At 38.6% G+C, this 16,983-nt stretch overlaps 1 protein-coding gene across 1 annotated transcript in view; it reads left to right on the forward strand.

The window, feature by feature from the left end:
* The first annotated feature begins 6,129 nt into the window (after window positions 1-6,129).
* Window positions 6,130-16,983, forward strand: part of LOC128656397 (transferrin receptor protein 1) — a 94,059-nt gene continuing 83,205 nt past the window's right edge. Inside the window, exons 1-4 of the mRNA XM_053710278.1 lie at window positions 6,130-6,228; window positions 15,250-15,306; window positions 16,087-16,294; window positions 16,369-16,579. Of these exons, the coding sequence (XP_053566253.1) occupies window positions 15,274-15,306; window positions 16,087-16,294; window positions 16,369-16,579 (452 nt within the window). The 5' untranslated portion in view covers window positions 6,130-6,228; window positions 15,250-15,273. The remainder of the gene's footprint in view (window positions 6,229-15,249; window positions 15,307-16,086; window positions 16,295-16,368; window positions 16,580-16,983) is intronic.

Here is a 16,983-nt window from a genome sequence, read left to right on the forward strand (position 1 = left end):
CCTTTAAGACTGTGTGTGCAGGTGTCAAGTTGCTCTTTAAGGTTGCACTGTGTGAACATTACTGTGATCTGTCCCTTTAAGACTGTGCGTGTAATGCAAGTTGTCCCGTTAAAGGCTGTGAGTGCTGTGTGTGTGCGCGCTTATGTCACTATCCCTTTAAGGCTGTGTGTATCACGTGCGGATGCATACTGTTATTGCTCCCTTTAAAACTGTGTGAACATTATGGCGATCTGTCACTTTAAGATTACTTACGTGTGGTGCTAGTTGACCCTTTAAAGGCTGCATGCTTTTTTGCCTGTCCCTTTAAGACTGTGAGACCAGGTGGTGAGCTGCCCTTTAAGGCTGTGCTGTGTGAGCATTATTTTCTCAGCAGTTTGTACAGTAGCTACAGACAGGGCTGCTGTAAGTGTCTGTGTACAGTAAACAGTAACAAATGTATAGAAAGCTGTAGGCTGAGGGTTTGATACAATGTATCCATGTAGGTGAGCAGAGCTGGCTGGGGAAAGTCTATGGGGAAAACGGGGACTTTACACCCCAAAATATTGCTCCCCTTTTTGTTCCTGTAGTATTGTTGGTACCCTCATTTGAACCCCCACAACATTTTTTTTTAAGTAAAATAAAGCGATATGCGGGGAAAATAATTTAGAAAGCTAAACTCAGATTTTACCAAATTAAGTTGATCTGCCAGTAACTCTCTCACACTGTGCTACAACTTTATATTGGAGTCTCCAATTTGGAGATGAACCATAAACATTGCATGTGACATGTTCTATATATACAGCTATAAAACCCGGTTTCTAGTAGTCGCTGTATATTTTTGCCCTTAACAGATGCGGCCAAAGTAGTCTAGCTGCAGACTGGAGCTCCACTCTAGACAGGAAACATGTGACCTCCACTCAGTTTTTTTTTTAAATCAACTTTAATGTAACAAACAACATATAGACAATCATTCTGTGAAAACGAAACATTTTGCAGCTTTCTTGTTCTTAATGTTCACTCACAGTGGTTGATGCCGATTGTCATTTATAAGGTAATCACTCTGAGTGTCATTTATAAGGTAACCACTATGACTGTCATTTATAAGGTAATCACTCTGAGTGTCATTTATAAGGTAACCACTGTGACTGTCATTTATAAGGTAACCACTGATTGTCATTTATAAGGTAACCACTGTGATTGTCATTTATAAGGTAACCACTGTGATTGTCATATATAAGGTAATCACTGTGACTGTCATTTATAAGGTAACCACTGTGATTGTCATTTATAAGGTAATCACTGTGACTGTCATTTATAAGGTAACCACTGTGAGTATCATTTATAAGGTAATCACTCTGAGTGTCATTTATAAGGTAACCACTGTGACTGTCATTTATAAGGTAATCACTGTGACTGTCATTTATAAGGTAACCACTGTGACTGTCATTTATAAGGTAATCACTGTGACTGTCATTTATAAAGGTAACCACGACAAGAAAGCTGCAAAATGTACAAGGCTGATGTTGTTGTCTTCTTATTTAATCAGCTTCTTATTCTGCAACTGATTACAATTTGCAAAATAAAGATATCTAGCATTATTTTTATTTTAAATAAAATAATACACTTTCCAAAAACCTAAACAAACTTACATTTTATTAAAAAAAATCATCTGATATTGTAATAATCAGATGGCAATCATGGCATAATTTTGACTGTTTCTAATAAGTAACTGATATTATAAAAGGGTTAAAATCCTTTGCGCCACTCATTTATGTGTGGATATATACAAGGTGTGAGCCTCTTCATGGGACAGACGTTAGCCTTGTCCAACGCTCTTTATGGCAAACAAATTGGTGCCAACCTTGCCATTACATATATTTTACCTTTTCTAAATAAGTCATTGGTATTTAAAAAAGGATAAAATAATTTATGTGTATATATACAAGGCGTGAATCCATCATAGGATAGACATGTTATCAGCCTGGTGCCATCCTTGCCACTTCATACATTTTACCTTTGGCCCACTAATTTTTGTGTGGATACATACACGGCGTGAAGCTCTTCATAAGATAAGCATGTTTTTGCCTGGCCCAATGATTTTTATAGCAAACAAACTTGTGCCAAACTTGCCATCTCATATATTTTACCTTTTCTGAATAAGTAACTGGTGATTTGAAAGGGTTCAAATCCTTTGGGCCACTCATTTATGTGTGGAATATACAAGGCATGAACCCCTCATAGAACAGACATGTTGTCAGCCTGGCCCAACGCTCTTTATGGCAAACAAATTGGTGCCAACCTTGCCACTTCATATATTTTACCTTTTCTGAATAAGTGGTATTTTAAAAGGGTTAAAATCCTGTGGGCCACTCATTTCTGTGTGGATATATACAGGGCATGATCCCCTTTATAGCACAGACATGTTCTCAACCTGGCCCAACCCTTTTTATGACAAACAAACTGGTGCCGATCTTGTCAAATCACATATTTTACCTTTTCTAAATAAGTTACTGCTATTTAAAGGATTCTTTGCCATATAAATCTTTGGGACAGTCTGAAAAAACTTGGATTGTATAAAGGGCTCACACCCTATATAACCACACAGAATTCAGTGGCTCAAAGGATTTTAACTGATTTAAAATACTATTTACTTACTTAGAAAAGGTAAACTATATAAAGTGGCAAGGGCGGCACCAGTTTATTTGCCATAAATAGCGTTGGGCCAGGCTGAGAACATGTTTCTCCTATGATGGGGCTACCGTTCTGTATATATCCACACAGAAATGAGTGGCCCAAAGTATTTTTATCCTTTCAAAATACCAGTTACTTATTCAGAAAAGGTAAAAAATGTATGAGGTGGCCATGTTGGCACAAGTTTGCTACAAAAAGCTTTGGGCCAGGCTGAAAACATGTTTATCCTATGAAGGGGCCCACTTCTTGTATATGAAGGGTCTCACTCCTTGTATATATCCACACAGTAATGAGGGCCTAAAGGATTTTAACCCTTTTAAAATATCTGATTCCTTTTTAGAAAAAGGTTAAATATATGAGGTGACAAGGTTGTCACCAGTTTGTTTGCTTCGAAAAGCATTGGGCCAGGGTGAGAACATATTTATTCTATGGAGAGGTTCACGCCCTGTATATATCCACAAAGAAGTGAGTGGTCCAAAGGAATTTAACCCATTTAAAATACCAGTTACTTATTCAGAAATTTAAAAATATATGAGATGGCAACATTGGCACCAGTTTGTTTGCTACAAAAAGCGTCGAGCCAGGCTGAGAACAATATTTATCCTATGAAGGGGCTCACTCCCGGTATATATCCACACAGTAAAGAGTGGCCCAAAGGATTTTAAGCCATTTGAAATACCAGTTATTTATTTAGAAAAGGTTGAATATATGAAGTGGCAAGGTTGGCAATAGTTTTTGTTGCCATAGAAACCATTGGGCCAGGCTGAAAACATGTTTATTCTATGTAGGGATTCACGATGTGTATGTATCCACGCAGAAATTAATGGCCCAAAGGATTTTAACCCTTTTAAAATACCATTTACTTATTCATAAAGGTAAAATAAATGAAGTGTATATCAATGAGATAGGTATAGAACTGCCTTATTCATCAAATTATGGTTCCATCTATAACCCATACACTCATATTCCTTAGGGGAGTACGGGGGTGCCCTAGTGGTTGGTATACAGTGTAATCCCAAAGAAAAAGAAAAAAGAAAACCACTATTTGGCACACACTTAAACACATAGCTAGATCCTCAGAAAGGTCCAAAAAAATAAAACAACTTTTACTGTCAAATATTTAAAATACAAATATTGGAGCATCTAACACACTACAATTGTCTATTTCAAAATAAGACAATAATCGTTGAGGCGCTAAGTTTGCAAAATTAAGAAGATTCCAACACTGTCAGAGGCCCATTGTAAGATGTCCACCAAGATAGAAAAAGATCCCTAATTTGATGAGAGTGGGAAGTGACGTCACCGGATGGGGCGGGGCTTAGGCCCGTTTGTCTGTGTCGCAGTTACTAAGTGAGATCAATGCTACCAGATGTATATTTCCATGCTCTACAATAAAATAGAGTTGTACCATATTTGCTGTGTCCTGCATGTGTCCTCATGACACCTAATAAACTACGAACTATGATTTGGTGCTACCCACATAGGTGGGTGAAGGGTGGGGCTTATCAGACTATCTCTGGGTAGGCAGCTGCTTACAGTTATTGTGAAAACGGTACGGCTTGCAGTGACTAAGGAATGACCAGAATTACCTGTATATCAATCACAGAGCACACAAATAAAGTATAACCATGTCCAGATTACTCACAGACAGGCGAACACCTAACGCACGTTTCTCCTGGGCTTTCTTAGAGCCTCAACGATTTGACAGTAAAAGTTAAGTTTTAATTTTTTTTGCTCCCTTTCTGCGGATCTACCTATGTGTTTAAGGGTGTGCCAAATAGGGGTTTTCTTTTTTGGGGGATTACAAAATATATGAAGTGACAAGGTTGTCACCAATTTGTTTGCCATAAAGAGCGTTGGGCCAGGCTGTTAACGTCTGTTGTATGATGGGGTTCACGCCCTGTATATATCCACATATAAATGAGTGGCCCACAGGATTTTAACCCATTTAAAATATCAGTTACTCAAAATTATGCCATGATTGTCATTTGTTTATTGCAATATAAGATTATTTTTTTAATAAAATGTACTTGTATAGCGCTACGTAATCTGCTGGCGCTTTATAAATACCTGATAATAATAATAATAATAATAATAATGTTTGTTTAGGTTTTTGGAAAGTAAATTATTTTATTTAAAATAAAAATAATGCTAGCTATCTTTATTTTGCAAATTGCAATCAGTTGCAGAATAAGAAGCTGACTGAATAAGAAGACAACTTCAGCCTTGTACATTTTGCAGCTTTTTTGTACTTAAAGGGACACTAAACCCACATTTTTTCTTTCATGATTCAGATAGAGCATGCAATTTTAAGCAACTTTCTAATTTACTCCTAGTATCAATTTTTCTTTGTTCTCTTGCTATCTTTATTTAAAAATCAGGAATGTGATGCATATGAGCCGGCCCATTTTTGGTTAAGAACCTGGGTTATGCTTGCTTATTGGTGGGTAAATGTAAGCCTCCAATAAGCAAGTGCTATCCATGGTGCTGAACCTAAAATGGGCTGGCTGCTAAGATTTACATTGCTGCTTTACAAGTAAAGATAGCAAGAGAATGAAGAAAATTTGATAATAGGAGTAAATTAGAAAGTTGCGTAAAATGTCATGCTCTCTCTGAATCATGAAAGAAATTTTTTTGCCTTCAAGTGTCCCTTTAATGTTCACTCACAGTGGTTACCTTATAAATTACAATCACAGTGATTACCTTATAAATGACAGTCACAGTGGTTACTTTATAAATAGCAGTCATAGTAATTACCTTATAAATGACAGACACAGTGATTACCTTATAAATGACAATCAGCATCAACCACTGTGAGTGAACATTAAAGGGACAGTATGCACTCATTTTTATATAACTGCATGTAATAGACACTACTATAAAGAATAAGATGCACTGATACTGATATAAAAATCCAGTATAAAACTGTTTAAAAACTTACTTAGAAGCTGTCAGTTTGGATCTGTTGAAAAGGTAGCTGGAAAGCCCACTGCAAGTGGCAAATAAGACACTCCCCCCTCCCCCTTCTTTTGCATGAAAAGACCCTTTACACAAACAGGAGCACTCTGGAGAAGGTAGCTGACGGTATTCACATAAAACTTTGGGGCTTGGTTAGGAGTCTGAAAATCAGAGCAATGTTATTTAAAAATAAGCAAAACTAAACATTTATTTTTTTTAAAAACTTTATGGGCTATATAAATAGATAATCTACAAGACATTTATGCAAAGAAAAAATGAGTGTATAATGTCCCTTTAAGAACAAGAAAGCTGCAAAATGTTTCGTTTTCAGAATGATTGTCTATATGTTGTTTGTTACATAATTAAAGTTGATTTAAAAAAAGAAAAAGCAAAGAAAAAAAAGCTTTGAGTGAAGGTCACATGTTTCCTGTCTAGAAGCGAGTGGAGCTCCAGTCTACAGCTAGACCCTTCACGCGGCTGCAGAGTAACATCCGGTGTGATGTAAAAAAAAGCCTACGTGTTCCGGGGAGTTTATAACGTCTCACTAATGTTCACTTATAGTAAGTGTTAGGAGTCATTCAGGTCGGGGCCTTACATCAGGTGAGTCGCGTGTTAGTATTAGACAGGAGGGGCGCGCACATGGTCCTAGTGCCATGTGTGACCTGCTGCTCACCCTACCGTATTAGTCACTTATGTCATTTTATTCATCCCCTCAGGTGCATAATTCTATTTAGTAATTTGTGAATGTATCATGTTGTGTTTTCTTTCATATGGTTATTAAACATTTATACTGTGTAATTGTGTTTTTGCCTATTTAAAAATTTTAAGACTGTCCAATTTTTTTGAATGAATGGGAATAGTAATGTGTAGTACAACGCATTGGGATTCCTTTTATGTGATCTTCTTCTACGATTTTGTGTAGCCTTTGTTTCTCAGGGCAGCTTGTTTCCTATAATGCTAAGGACACAGTTGACAAAGGAGAACGGGCTGTTCCTGCTCAGCCGTTGTAACAAAAAAGGCTTTTGAATGTCGCTTTATTGATGTAGTTTTTTACTTTTATAAATGGCACTTTTGATTTCTCCGTGATTTCCCTGTAATTATTTTTTAATTGATGTGTTTACCCCAATATGTCATGGGGATTTGACGTGTGACCTTGCTGTACCTAATGTCATGGTCTCAAGGGCTCTTCCTCTTTCACGTATGTCATATGGAAGGTTTTTGAGTGCAAGGATCCTTATTTACTTTTCCCACACCAGTGCTTTACTGTGACCTTTTAATTGTCGTGTGTAATTATATTCTATCTGGATATATTAAGCATATAGACTATTTTTTTTTTGTTTGGTTCCATCTGGGCTGTCAGTAAGCTTGCTTACATCTACTTTTTAGGGGGAAAAAAATACTTCTCTGAAATCTCAACATATCTATTTCTGGTGTGCTTGTCCTCCCCCTTTTTTTTTTTTTCTTCTTCTTTTCCTCTCACTATAAAACTGACTAAAATGTAATAGTGCAAGCTCCAACACGTTTCACTCTCAAGGTGACTCCCATTTCAATCTCACTTGTAAGAACAATTTAGAGCACATGGTGTTCTTGTACAGTCTGGGCCATGTATGTATTTGTAAAGTGTGACTAATATCCCATAAGGGTCTCAAGGTGCTGGTCATTTTATCGACCTTGGAAGGATGAAAGGCTGAGTGGACCTTGCCGGGGATCGAACTTGCAACATTCAGAGCTCAAACACAGTGCATTAGCATGCTGAGCTTTCTGTCCGGCCATGCACATAAACACGCTGTTCTGGGCTGTTGTAGGATTGCTAGTTTTGTCTACTATTTATTTAAAAATGTTTGTGCTGCAGCGTGTTCATTTGCACCAGTAGAGCTCTGATGTCCTTATCAGCTAATGAGCATGTCTCAATAACTAGTTGTTAACATCCAACTCGAAATTAGAACTTCAAGGTATATCTATTACATGCAACTTTAGTTTTTAACACTCCTTTCCAGTATGACTTTTTGGAAGATGTCAGCTAAATGAGATAGGGGTTAAAAATAAAATACCTCTTTGGATACAAATAGTGGTTATAGTTTTCTGCTGGTAGCAGAGAAAAAATGTTTTAAAGTATTTGTTTCTTTCTGTTTTTTGGTCTCTGACATGAAAATGCTAAAATTCCCTAAATTATAGTTAAGATAACTTTATTGTGCTTAGATTATGTGTATGTATTTCTGATCCTATAATAAAATAAGCATGTTCCTTAACCCTGTTAAACAAACAAAACGCTGTTTTAAGGAAGTTGGAATGTTTGGTTTACACTGTTTTTATCTGATACTGGTTTTCCATCAAGTTGGTCTAAATTATGAATTAATCTGCTTATTTTCATAAAATCCTGCAAAGCAGTGTATAATGCAGTTTTAAGGACTCGTGATCATCATGTGAGTTTGGGAATTTTGAACTTAGCAGTGAGCTGCATTAACTTCTGTCAGTTGTGAGCTTGTCTTCAAATGTAGATTTTTTTTTTTTTTTTTTTTTTTTTTTTTTAATCCCCCCCCCACCATTTATAATTAATAACCAGTAACAAAGTCAATGGCACAGTCACATTACTCTTACTTGTAAGATCTATGGGAATATTTAGTCTTAATAGTCCCATATGTTTAATTAATTAAAAGGGGCTCTCAAACCCAAGTCTCCTCTCTCAAAGGTCATAGGGCTATCATCCAAAAGAGGCTAGATTACAGGTATTTGTTGCAGAGTATTCAGAATATGCTGTGATGGTGAACGTTTATCTAAATTATTAACATACATGCAGTGCAATGACCATTTTGGAAATCACTAGTATCTCACAGACTTCACTCACTCCAGCACTAAATAAAATAGAAGGCAGTTCCCCTCATACAATTACACATAATAAACAAAAGAACAATTTAAACCAAGCTATGCTGACCTTAAGTTGGGAGCAAAGGGATCTAAAAGTTAAACCTTCTTATTATCTAGGCCAGCTCTTTTAGGGATAAGCAATAGGGGATTCCCTCCTTTCTACATAAATCTAATGAAAGTTGTATATGAGATAAGAAATACAATACCTTGCCAATTTCAATCTGTGTCTGAGATCACGCAGCCCAAGCATATATTATAAACCGCTAATCAATTATGTACATTTATATAGAGGAGACCCCTGCTCAACTAAATAAGAGCGCTTACATTCAGATATACAGTTAGAGAAGACATTTCAGAAAGGCATGGGAATTGAATAAAATACACCATTCAAAAAGAACACTAAAACCAAACTAACACTGAGAAAAGGAATCCAGTGATGTGAATTGTAATCCCATGGGCCTCAACTTCAAATACTGCAATTGTCATTAGAGTGCCCAAGTCCCGAACTCCAAGAGGTGCATAGTTCAAAAACAAAATACGAAAACCGGACCTATGGATCCCAGAGTCACCTTTATATTGAAAATATCACCCAACACCGACTCTTGTGGGAGTACGGAAGTACTGAGAGCCTTCTGATAGCTTAGCGATCCTTTGCAGCTTTCCATATAGACACTTAGACAGCCGCCTGTAGCTCATGCTCACCAGCCAGGCCACACACCCGGGAGCCGGCCGCTCTCCCATATGTGACCCCACCAGCAACACCAGCCCGGTGATCCTTACCAAAGTAGATGCCAGTAATTTCTACTGAGTCCCATCCGCTGACGAAGGACCTTTTGTCCCCTCTTATCTCCTTCTCAGGAATCATTATTTCCCTGTCCTGCTGGGCCATCAATTCGCATATGTACTCCAAATTTTTTCCTGCGGCGTTTACTTCTAGCTGCCTCATTTCTGATGCACCATATTTATTGAGAAAAACCCCATCCCCCCATTGGGGCCTCGCTGATCATGTCTTCAGCCTTATCAGCTCCAGTATGTACCGCTTCAGTACTCGGGGTTCCTGCTATTGTCATAAGGCAATCAAATCTGTTATGCATCTGCTGATCAAACTCGGCAAATAAAGCCTGTATCTTGGTGTATAGTGCTTCTTCCATGGTCAAAGAAGGTTCTGTGCCTAGAGTGCAGACTTACTCTGATTTCCAAAATTCATACAGATTGAAAGGAGTGAAGCATACTGTTATTCACTCAGACCCCGGGTGGAGGGTGTTGGGGTGTTGGAGGCTTCCCCACGCTGGGCCGTCCAAGCCTGCAACTGTCCGGTCTGGGGAGTTCAGTGTCATACAAATATTTATATTTTCGCTTCCAGCAAACATTCAGCTGTCACCTACAACAGAATACCCAGCTGGATGGCTTCCATAGATTGAGATACACGGCGGAATGTATATCCCTATTACTGAGCTGCCATCTTGGGCCATAGCCCGGACACGCCCCCCATGTGAATGTAAATTTTGATGCTAAAGTGCCCGGTTTTTAAAAATTCGATTAAAAACAGGGTCACTTTAATTCATCAAAATTTACATTTCACTCGTTGTGAAAAAAAAAGCTTACCTTTTGAACTTAACAGCCGCTCCAGCTTCCTCCGGTCGTCATCAGAAATGATGGATCGGTCATCCTCCTCCAATCACGGCTTCCACCTGTGGGAATCGGTGTCTGATTCGAAGCTGTGATTGGAGGAAGCCGGGTTCCTCATTTTAGACCCAGGAAGAGGCTTTGCGATGGACGGAGGAAGCTGGAGCGGCTGTCAAGTTCAAAAGGTGTGGTTTTTTTTTTTTTTTTTTTTATCAAATTTTTAAAAACCGGGCACTTTAGCATCAAAATTTACATTCACTTTAAAGGCATACTGAACCCAAAATTTCTTTCATGATTTCAGATAGAGCATGCAACTTTCTAATTTACTTCTATTATCAAATTTTCTTCGTTCTCTTGCTATCTTTATTTGAAAAAGTACGCGACTAAGCTAAGTAGCCAGGACATTTTTGGTTCAGATCATGGACAGCACTTGTTTATTTGTGCTGTCCAATCCGCAAGGACAACCCAGGTTGTTCACCAAAAATGGGCTGGCATCTAAACTTACATTCTTGCTTTTTCATATAAACATACTAAGAGAATGAAGACAATTTGATAATAGGATGTAATTAGAAAGTTGCTTAAAATTGCATGCTCTATCTGAATCGCAAAAGAAAAAATTTAGGTTCAGTGTCCCTTTAAGGACCAGGGCTATTTTTACATTTCTGCTGTGTTTGTGTTTAGCCGTAATTTTCCTCTTACTCATTTACTGTACCCACACATTGTATACAGTTTTTCTTGCCATTAAATGGACTTTCTAAAGATACCATTATTTTCATCATATCTTAGAATTTACCATAATTTTTTTATATTTTTTTATTATAAATGATGGAGAAAAACACACTTTTTCTAACTTTGAGCCCCAAAATCTGTTGCACATCAACCACCAGAAAACACCCATGCTAAATAGTTTCTAAATTTTGTCTTGAGTTTAGAAATACCCAATGTTTAAATGTTCTTTGCTTTTTTTTTTTTTTTGTATTTTTTTTTTGCAGGTTATAGGGCAATAAATACAAGTAGCACTATGCTATTTTCTAACCATTTATTTTCAAAATTAGCTATAGTTACTTTGGGACACTGATATCTGTCAGGAATCCCTGAATATCTCATGGTGTGTGTATATATCTTATATATATATTTTTTTTTTTAAGGCAACCCAAAGTATTGATTTAGGCCCATTTTGGTATATTTCATGCCACCATTTCACCGCCAAATGCGATCAAAAAAAAAAAAAAAAAAAGTTCACTTTTTCACTAACTTTGGGTTTCCCACTGAAATTATTTACCAACAGCTTGTGCAATTATGGCACAAATGGTTGTAAATGCTTCTCTGGGATCCCCTTTGTTCAGAAATAGCAGACATATATATGGCTTTGGCATTACTTTTTGGTATTTAGAAGGCCGCTAAATGCCCAGCAGTGACGGCGTTAATTAGGTAGCTTGTAGGGAGCTTGAATGGATAATTTTAGTGTAGAGATTAGCCTGACACATCCCACCCCCTGATCCGTCCCAAACAGCTCTCTTCCCTCCCCCACCCCACAATTGTCCCCGCCATCTTAAAGGGACACTGAACCCAATTTTTTTTCTTCTTTTGTGATTCAGATAGAGCATGCAACTTTCTAATTTACTCCTATTTTTTTCTTCGTTCTCTTGCTATCTTTATTTGAAAAAGAAGGCATCTTAATTTTTTTTTTTGGTTCAGCCTCTGGACAGCACTTTTTTTATTTTTTATTGGTGGATGATTTTATCTCTTAATCAGCAAGGACAACCCAGGTTGTTCAAAAATGGGCCGGCATTTAAACTTACATTCCTGCATTTCAAATAAAGATACCAAGAGAATGAAGAATTTGATAAAATGAGTAAATTAGAAAGTTGCTTAAAATTTCATACTCTGAGTCACAAAAGAAAAAAATTGGGTTCAGTGTCCCTTTTTTAAGTACTGGCAGAAAGTCTGCCAGTACTAAAATAAAAGGGTGTGTAGGATCCCCCCCCCCCCACTATTTGCCACCATTTTGGGTACTGGCAGCTGTCAGTACCCACTTTGCAATAACATTTTATATATTGTTTTTAAAAAAAAAACAAAAAAAAAAAAAACCCCTCACTTTCTCTGTAGTGTAGCTTTCCCACTCCATCCCCTTCCCCCCCCCCCCTCCCAGATAGCTTTTAAAAATGATCTCTTCCCCCCCCCCCCTCTGCCACCCACCACCCTCTCCCAGCACTTTAATTTTTTTTATATGACTAGATCGCAGGCACGCCCCTCGCCTCCCTCCCGCATGCGCTCCTGCGCGCACCCGACATCAATAACTGCTTGCCGGAAGGAAGTCCCCCAGTGATGGGCCGCTGTTCTGGTAAGAGGGCGAACTTTGAAAAAGAGTGAACCATGTCACTTCCTGTGACGTTTCATCAGCTGTTTCACACATGCGTGCCAGCGTCATCACATACCTGGCCGCATACGTCACTGCTAAATTATTTAAAGCTGTGAATTTCAGGTACCCTTTCTAGAGCGCATGCGTGGGATTTTGTATCACAAAGGGTGCGCTCATGGAAAGCTGTTTGTTAGGCTCCTCGGCAATATTCGGAACTCCGCCCCCACTGCAACTACTCCCATTACTACGTGCTCGGGCATGGGGGCGGAGTTTCGAATATTGACAAGGAGCCTAATAAACAGCTTTCCATGAGCGCACCATTTGTGATACAAAATCCCACTCATTCGCTCTAGAAAGGGTTCCTGAATTTCACAGCTCTAAAGATTTTAGCTGTGGCCAGGTATGTGATGACGCTGGCACGCATGCGCATTAGGTCCATAATGTGTGAAATGGCTGATGAAACGTGTCAGGAATTGACATGGTTCGCTCTTTTCCAAAGTTCGCCCTCTTACCAGAACACCGCCTCCCTGCAATGACTCGCACCCACCAACGATCGGCACCATCGCTGGCCGATGCAGAGGCCCACAGAGTGGCTCTCTGCATCGGTGTGCCAAAAAAGGTATTGCAGTGATGCCTCAATATCGAGGCATCACGGCAATACCTTGAAAGCAATCCGGGTCGCTTCCAGCTGCTTTAAACCCCTAACGACGTACAGGGTACGTCGCTGGTCTTTAAAGACCAGTTTGTGTATGAGGTACCCTGTACGAAGTGTGTCAAGGGGTTAAGGATGTTAAGAACAGTTAAAAAAAAGAACTTAATAAGGGGAATACCAAGCTAGGTAGCAAGTAAACTCATAGAGGAGTTGGCTAAATACTCACTTCGTCTACATTATTATTTTAAGAAAAGTTAGTATAAAATGGTGAATCTATACTGTAAAAACTAAAAATTAACTTTAACAATAAAAATAGCAGGAGTATTCTTAGATCAGTGATAAGATCTAAACATTTTGAATTTGAGGTTTAAAAAAAGATGACTGGATCACCTATGCGCTGATAATGAAGGCAGGGTCAGCAATTAAAGGCAATTAATGGCTAGTCCTCTTCAATAACTGTTAGGCAAATGTATTAGTTTCACCAGATTTTTCGAGGTATATAGGTTGAATAAGTACGGAGTGCCACCAAAGTACTCCTGTGCCCAGCCGGGTACGTAAATGTTGCATGGGCCCTGCGCAGCTTGAGCCACCAGCATCTTCAAGGGATGGCACCTCTGAGCCATTGGCTGCCTGTGAAGTGGCTGCAAGGATGCTGTGAATCAACACCCCAAGTAGTTTTCCTTGCTCTGTTTGGTAAGCAGCACCATATGACACTGGATTGTATGGCCAGTGCACCGTGATGTTACAGGTCCAGGCCAGAAGCATGAAACTGCTTGACGCAGTGGAGGCTCGATTAGCTGTGTGAAAAATGTTATTAAAAGTGGTTTTGAGTCTGCAATCCATCTGTCTGCAGCATTTGTGTGCCAATAGGATGTGTTTTGCATAGGGATGCACCGAAACTTCAGCCGCAGAAATGTATCGTCCGAAATTAGTTTTAGTTTCGGTCCAGAATTTCCATTTCAGTGCGCCATTAGGGGAAAATGGCATCCAGAAATGGTCCACTAGCGTTGGGGTGATGTCTTCAAAAGTCAGCGGCGGATCTAAGGAAGCCATGTGGAGGATGATATGTTTGCACTTGATCCGGTTGGACATGGCCTGCTCCAGGCAATGTCTGGTGGTTTGAAATTGTCAGTGATTCAGCAGCAGGGGCGATCCTATGCTGATCCATGTCATCAGCAGTCCTGCATCTTTGTAAAGATGTCTGAAAAGTGTTGATCCCAGCCTCAGGTTGGGTGGTTTGCATGTTAAAGGGGTGGGTTCTAGAAAGTGAGACCATTTCTGCAGGTTGTGCAGCACGGCTGGATATATATTCATGTCTCCATCTGCTGAGGATATTATATCCACTGATCCGCAGATTTGGTGTTATACATTCAGTAGTGAAGAGTTGTGATAGGTTGTTAAAAGGAGCTATTTCTAAAAGGGAGTTCATAAGGCCCTCCATCTTCTCTAGTTTTGTAATCTGAGTGATCTTGCAAACTGATCCTCATGGTTGCCATTTCAGCGCTAGTGCTTAGGTTGTTAATATAAATTGGGTAGGGTATACCACTGTGGCCAGTTATCCTTTTTTGAAGGAGCATCAATGCGCTACTGGGAGCTAGCGGAAACCCATCTGGTGAGCCAGTGACCATGGGTAGCCAGCCAACTCCCAGTAGAGCATTGCAGTTCTTGAGCCTACCTAGGTACGCTTTTGAACAAGATACTCAGGGATTCAAGCACATTTTAAAAGGAAAGGAAGAAAATGAATATGGAAGTTATTTAACATTGCATGTTTTCTCTGAGTCATGAGAACCTAATAAAGTCTGTCTTATTAAAATAAAAAATATCAGTGTTCTCAGAGAATTTTTGCCAGCCAAATAGCATTATGAATTAGCTGGATGGTGGCAGTGTAATTTAAAAAAAAATTCTTCTATCTAAAGCACAAATTAACTGCATAATTTTTTTTTATTTAAAAAAAAAAAAAGAAAAAAAAAAACAGCAGTGTTGTCTGTAAAATCAGCCAGGTGGTGCCCTATTATAAATGTCCTGGGGAGAACACTGTTTAACAAAGCTTAGTTATCTATCTAACTCCTTAAAACAAAGTCTGTTCCAAGAGATTAATGTATTTTTCTTTTCTTAGGGGTTTAATCCGGTTTTGGTGAAGATGGAACGTGCTCGGACGTCTGTTACTAATTTTGTAAGTGATTTGCTTAGGGTGGTATTGAAAACAAACTGAAAATTAGGTTATGCAGTCCAACTATTTTATTTTTTACTTTGCTTTTGAAATATAAGCAGTGCCTGCCATGTGATGTTTGTAACATGGCATTTGTAGTATGTATATTAGTATTTAGGACTAAATAACTGCAGTTGTAGAATTAAAGGTATATTGAACATAAAGGTCCCCACTACTGACTAACAGTTAATACAGTGCTTCGTGTTTTTTTTGTTTTTTCAAGCTTGATACATAGGCCTTTGACACTTTTTAATACTACATTCTTAACCTTACATTGGAACAAAGCAACAGAGGGATTCCAAATCATTAGAAAACACTTTGCATAGTTTTGAAAGTTCTTGATCATTTACCTTCCTTTAAATTAAAGTCCATATAATGAGACAACAAATAATTTTGGTTACAGGTGATATTAGAAGTCAAGTGAAAGGATTGGTTGTCTAGGTAATATTACACACATATAATATATATTTTATTAAAAAGGGTGTTGTGTATATCATGTGTGCTCCAGAGCAGCAATGTACTTCTGGGAGCCAGCTGGTCACTCCTAGTGAGCCACTGATGTGGTAGGAGTTTGAGTTTACATAGCCTGTTGCCTACATGTGTAGAATTAGAGGGACAAGTAGATTGTTGAGCATGCCCCATTTTAAATTGGCATTTAAATTCAGCCGCTTCTTCTATGATGTAATAGTTCTGTAATCAGTAAATTTATCTATAACAGTTTGAGCAATTTTATCTGTGCTTCAGTTTGGCAGGGTCCCTCTGTCATACACACGTTTCAGCCTGACTCAGCAGATGGATGGTGATGCCAGTCAGGTAGAAATGAAGCTAGCCGCTGATGAAGAGGAATGTGGAGAGCAAACCGTTGGAGGTCATGTTGTGAAACACAGAAAAGGGAACAATTATAAAAGCCTATGCTTTAGAATCCTTGCAATTACACTCCTAATTTTGATTGGTAAGGAATACTGTGTAAACATTGCTTGTTTCAATACAATTTGAAGAATTAGAGTAATACTCGCTGTTTCACAGGTTTTCTTGTGGGCTACTTGTGTCGCAGAGGAAGAGAGGTGCCATCGCAACCAGAAATCAAAACAAATGGGGAGACAGCTTCTGAATCTCTTACTAATGCTCAAGAAGATAGTGAAACTGAACCAGAAAAGCCCAGTATACTTTACTGGGGAGACCTGCAGCCCATGCTGTCTCAGCAGATAGGCAATCTGTTCTTTGAGGATAGCATCAGGTACCAGACGTTTGCGAAATACATACACCTGTCTTCATGCTCTGTAGCTAGGAATATCTTATCCCTATGATACAGGGGGAGCTATAAATAAACTTTACAGGAATAGTTGTCTTAGTCCTGTAATGCTGCTGTAGTGCATCATAGTTAACTTGTAATACCAGCGCACATTAGCGTGCTCTTACTACTAAGTGGAGTGCAAATATCGCTTTCTTGAAAGCGATATTTAGTGCTCCACTTGTAATCTAGCCTTAACTATGTTGTTCCAACCAGAGGAGTGTGAAAATTTTCAAAATGGCAAAGATCATTTTTCAATAAATCAGACTATTGCATTAAAGGGGCAATAAACTGACAAACTATAATGTTATATAATTCTGCACTATGTGCAGAATTATATAACATTAGCT

This window comes from Bombina bombina, chromosome 4, assembly GCF_027579735.1.
Source record: "Bombina bombina isolate aBomBom1 chromosome 4, aBomBom1.pri, whole genome shotgun sequence".
Taxonomy (NCBI): domain Eukaryota; kingdom Metazoa; phylum Chordata; class Amphibia; order Anura; family Bombinatoridae; genus Bombina; species Bombina bombina.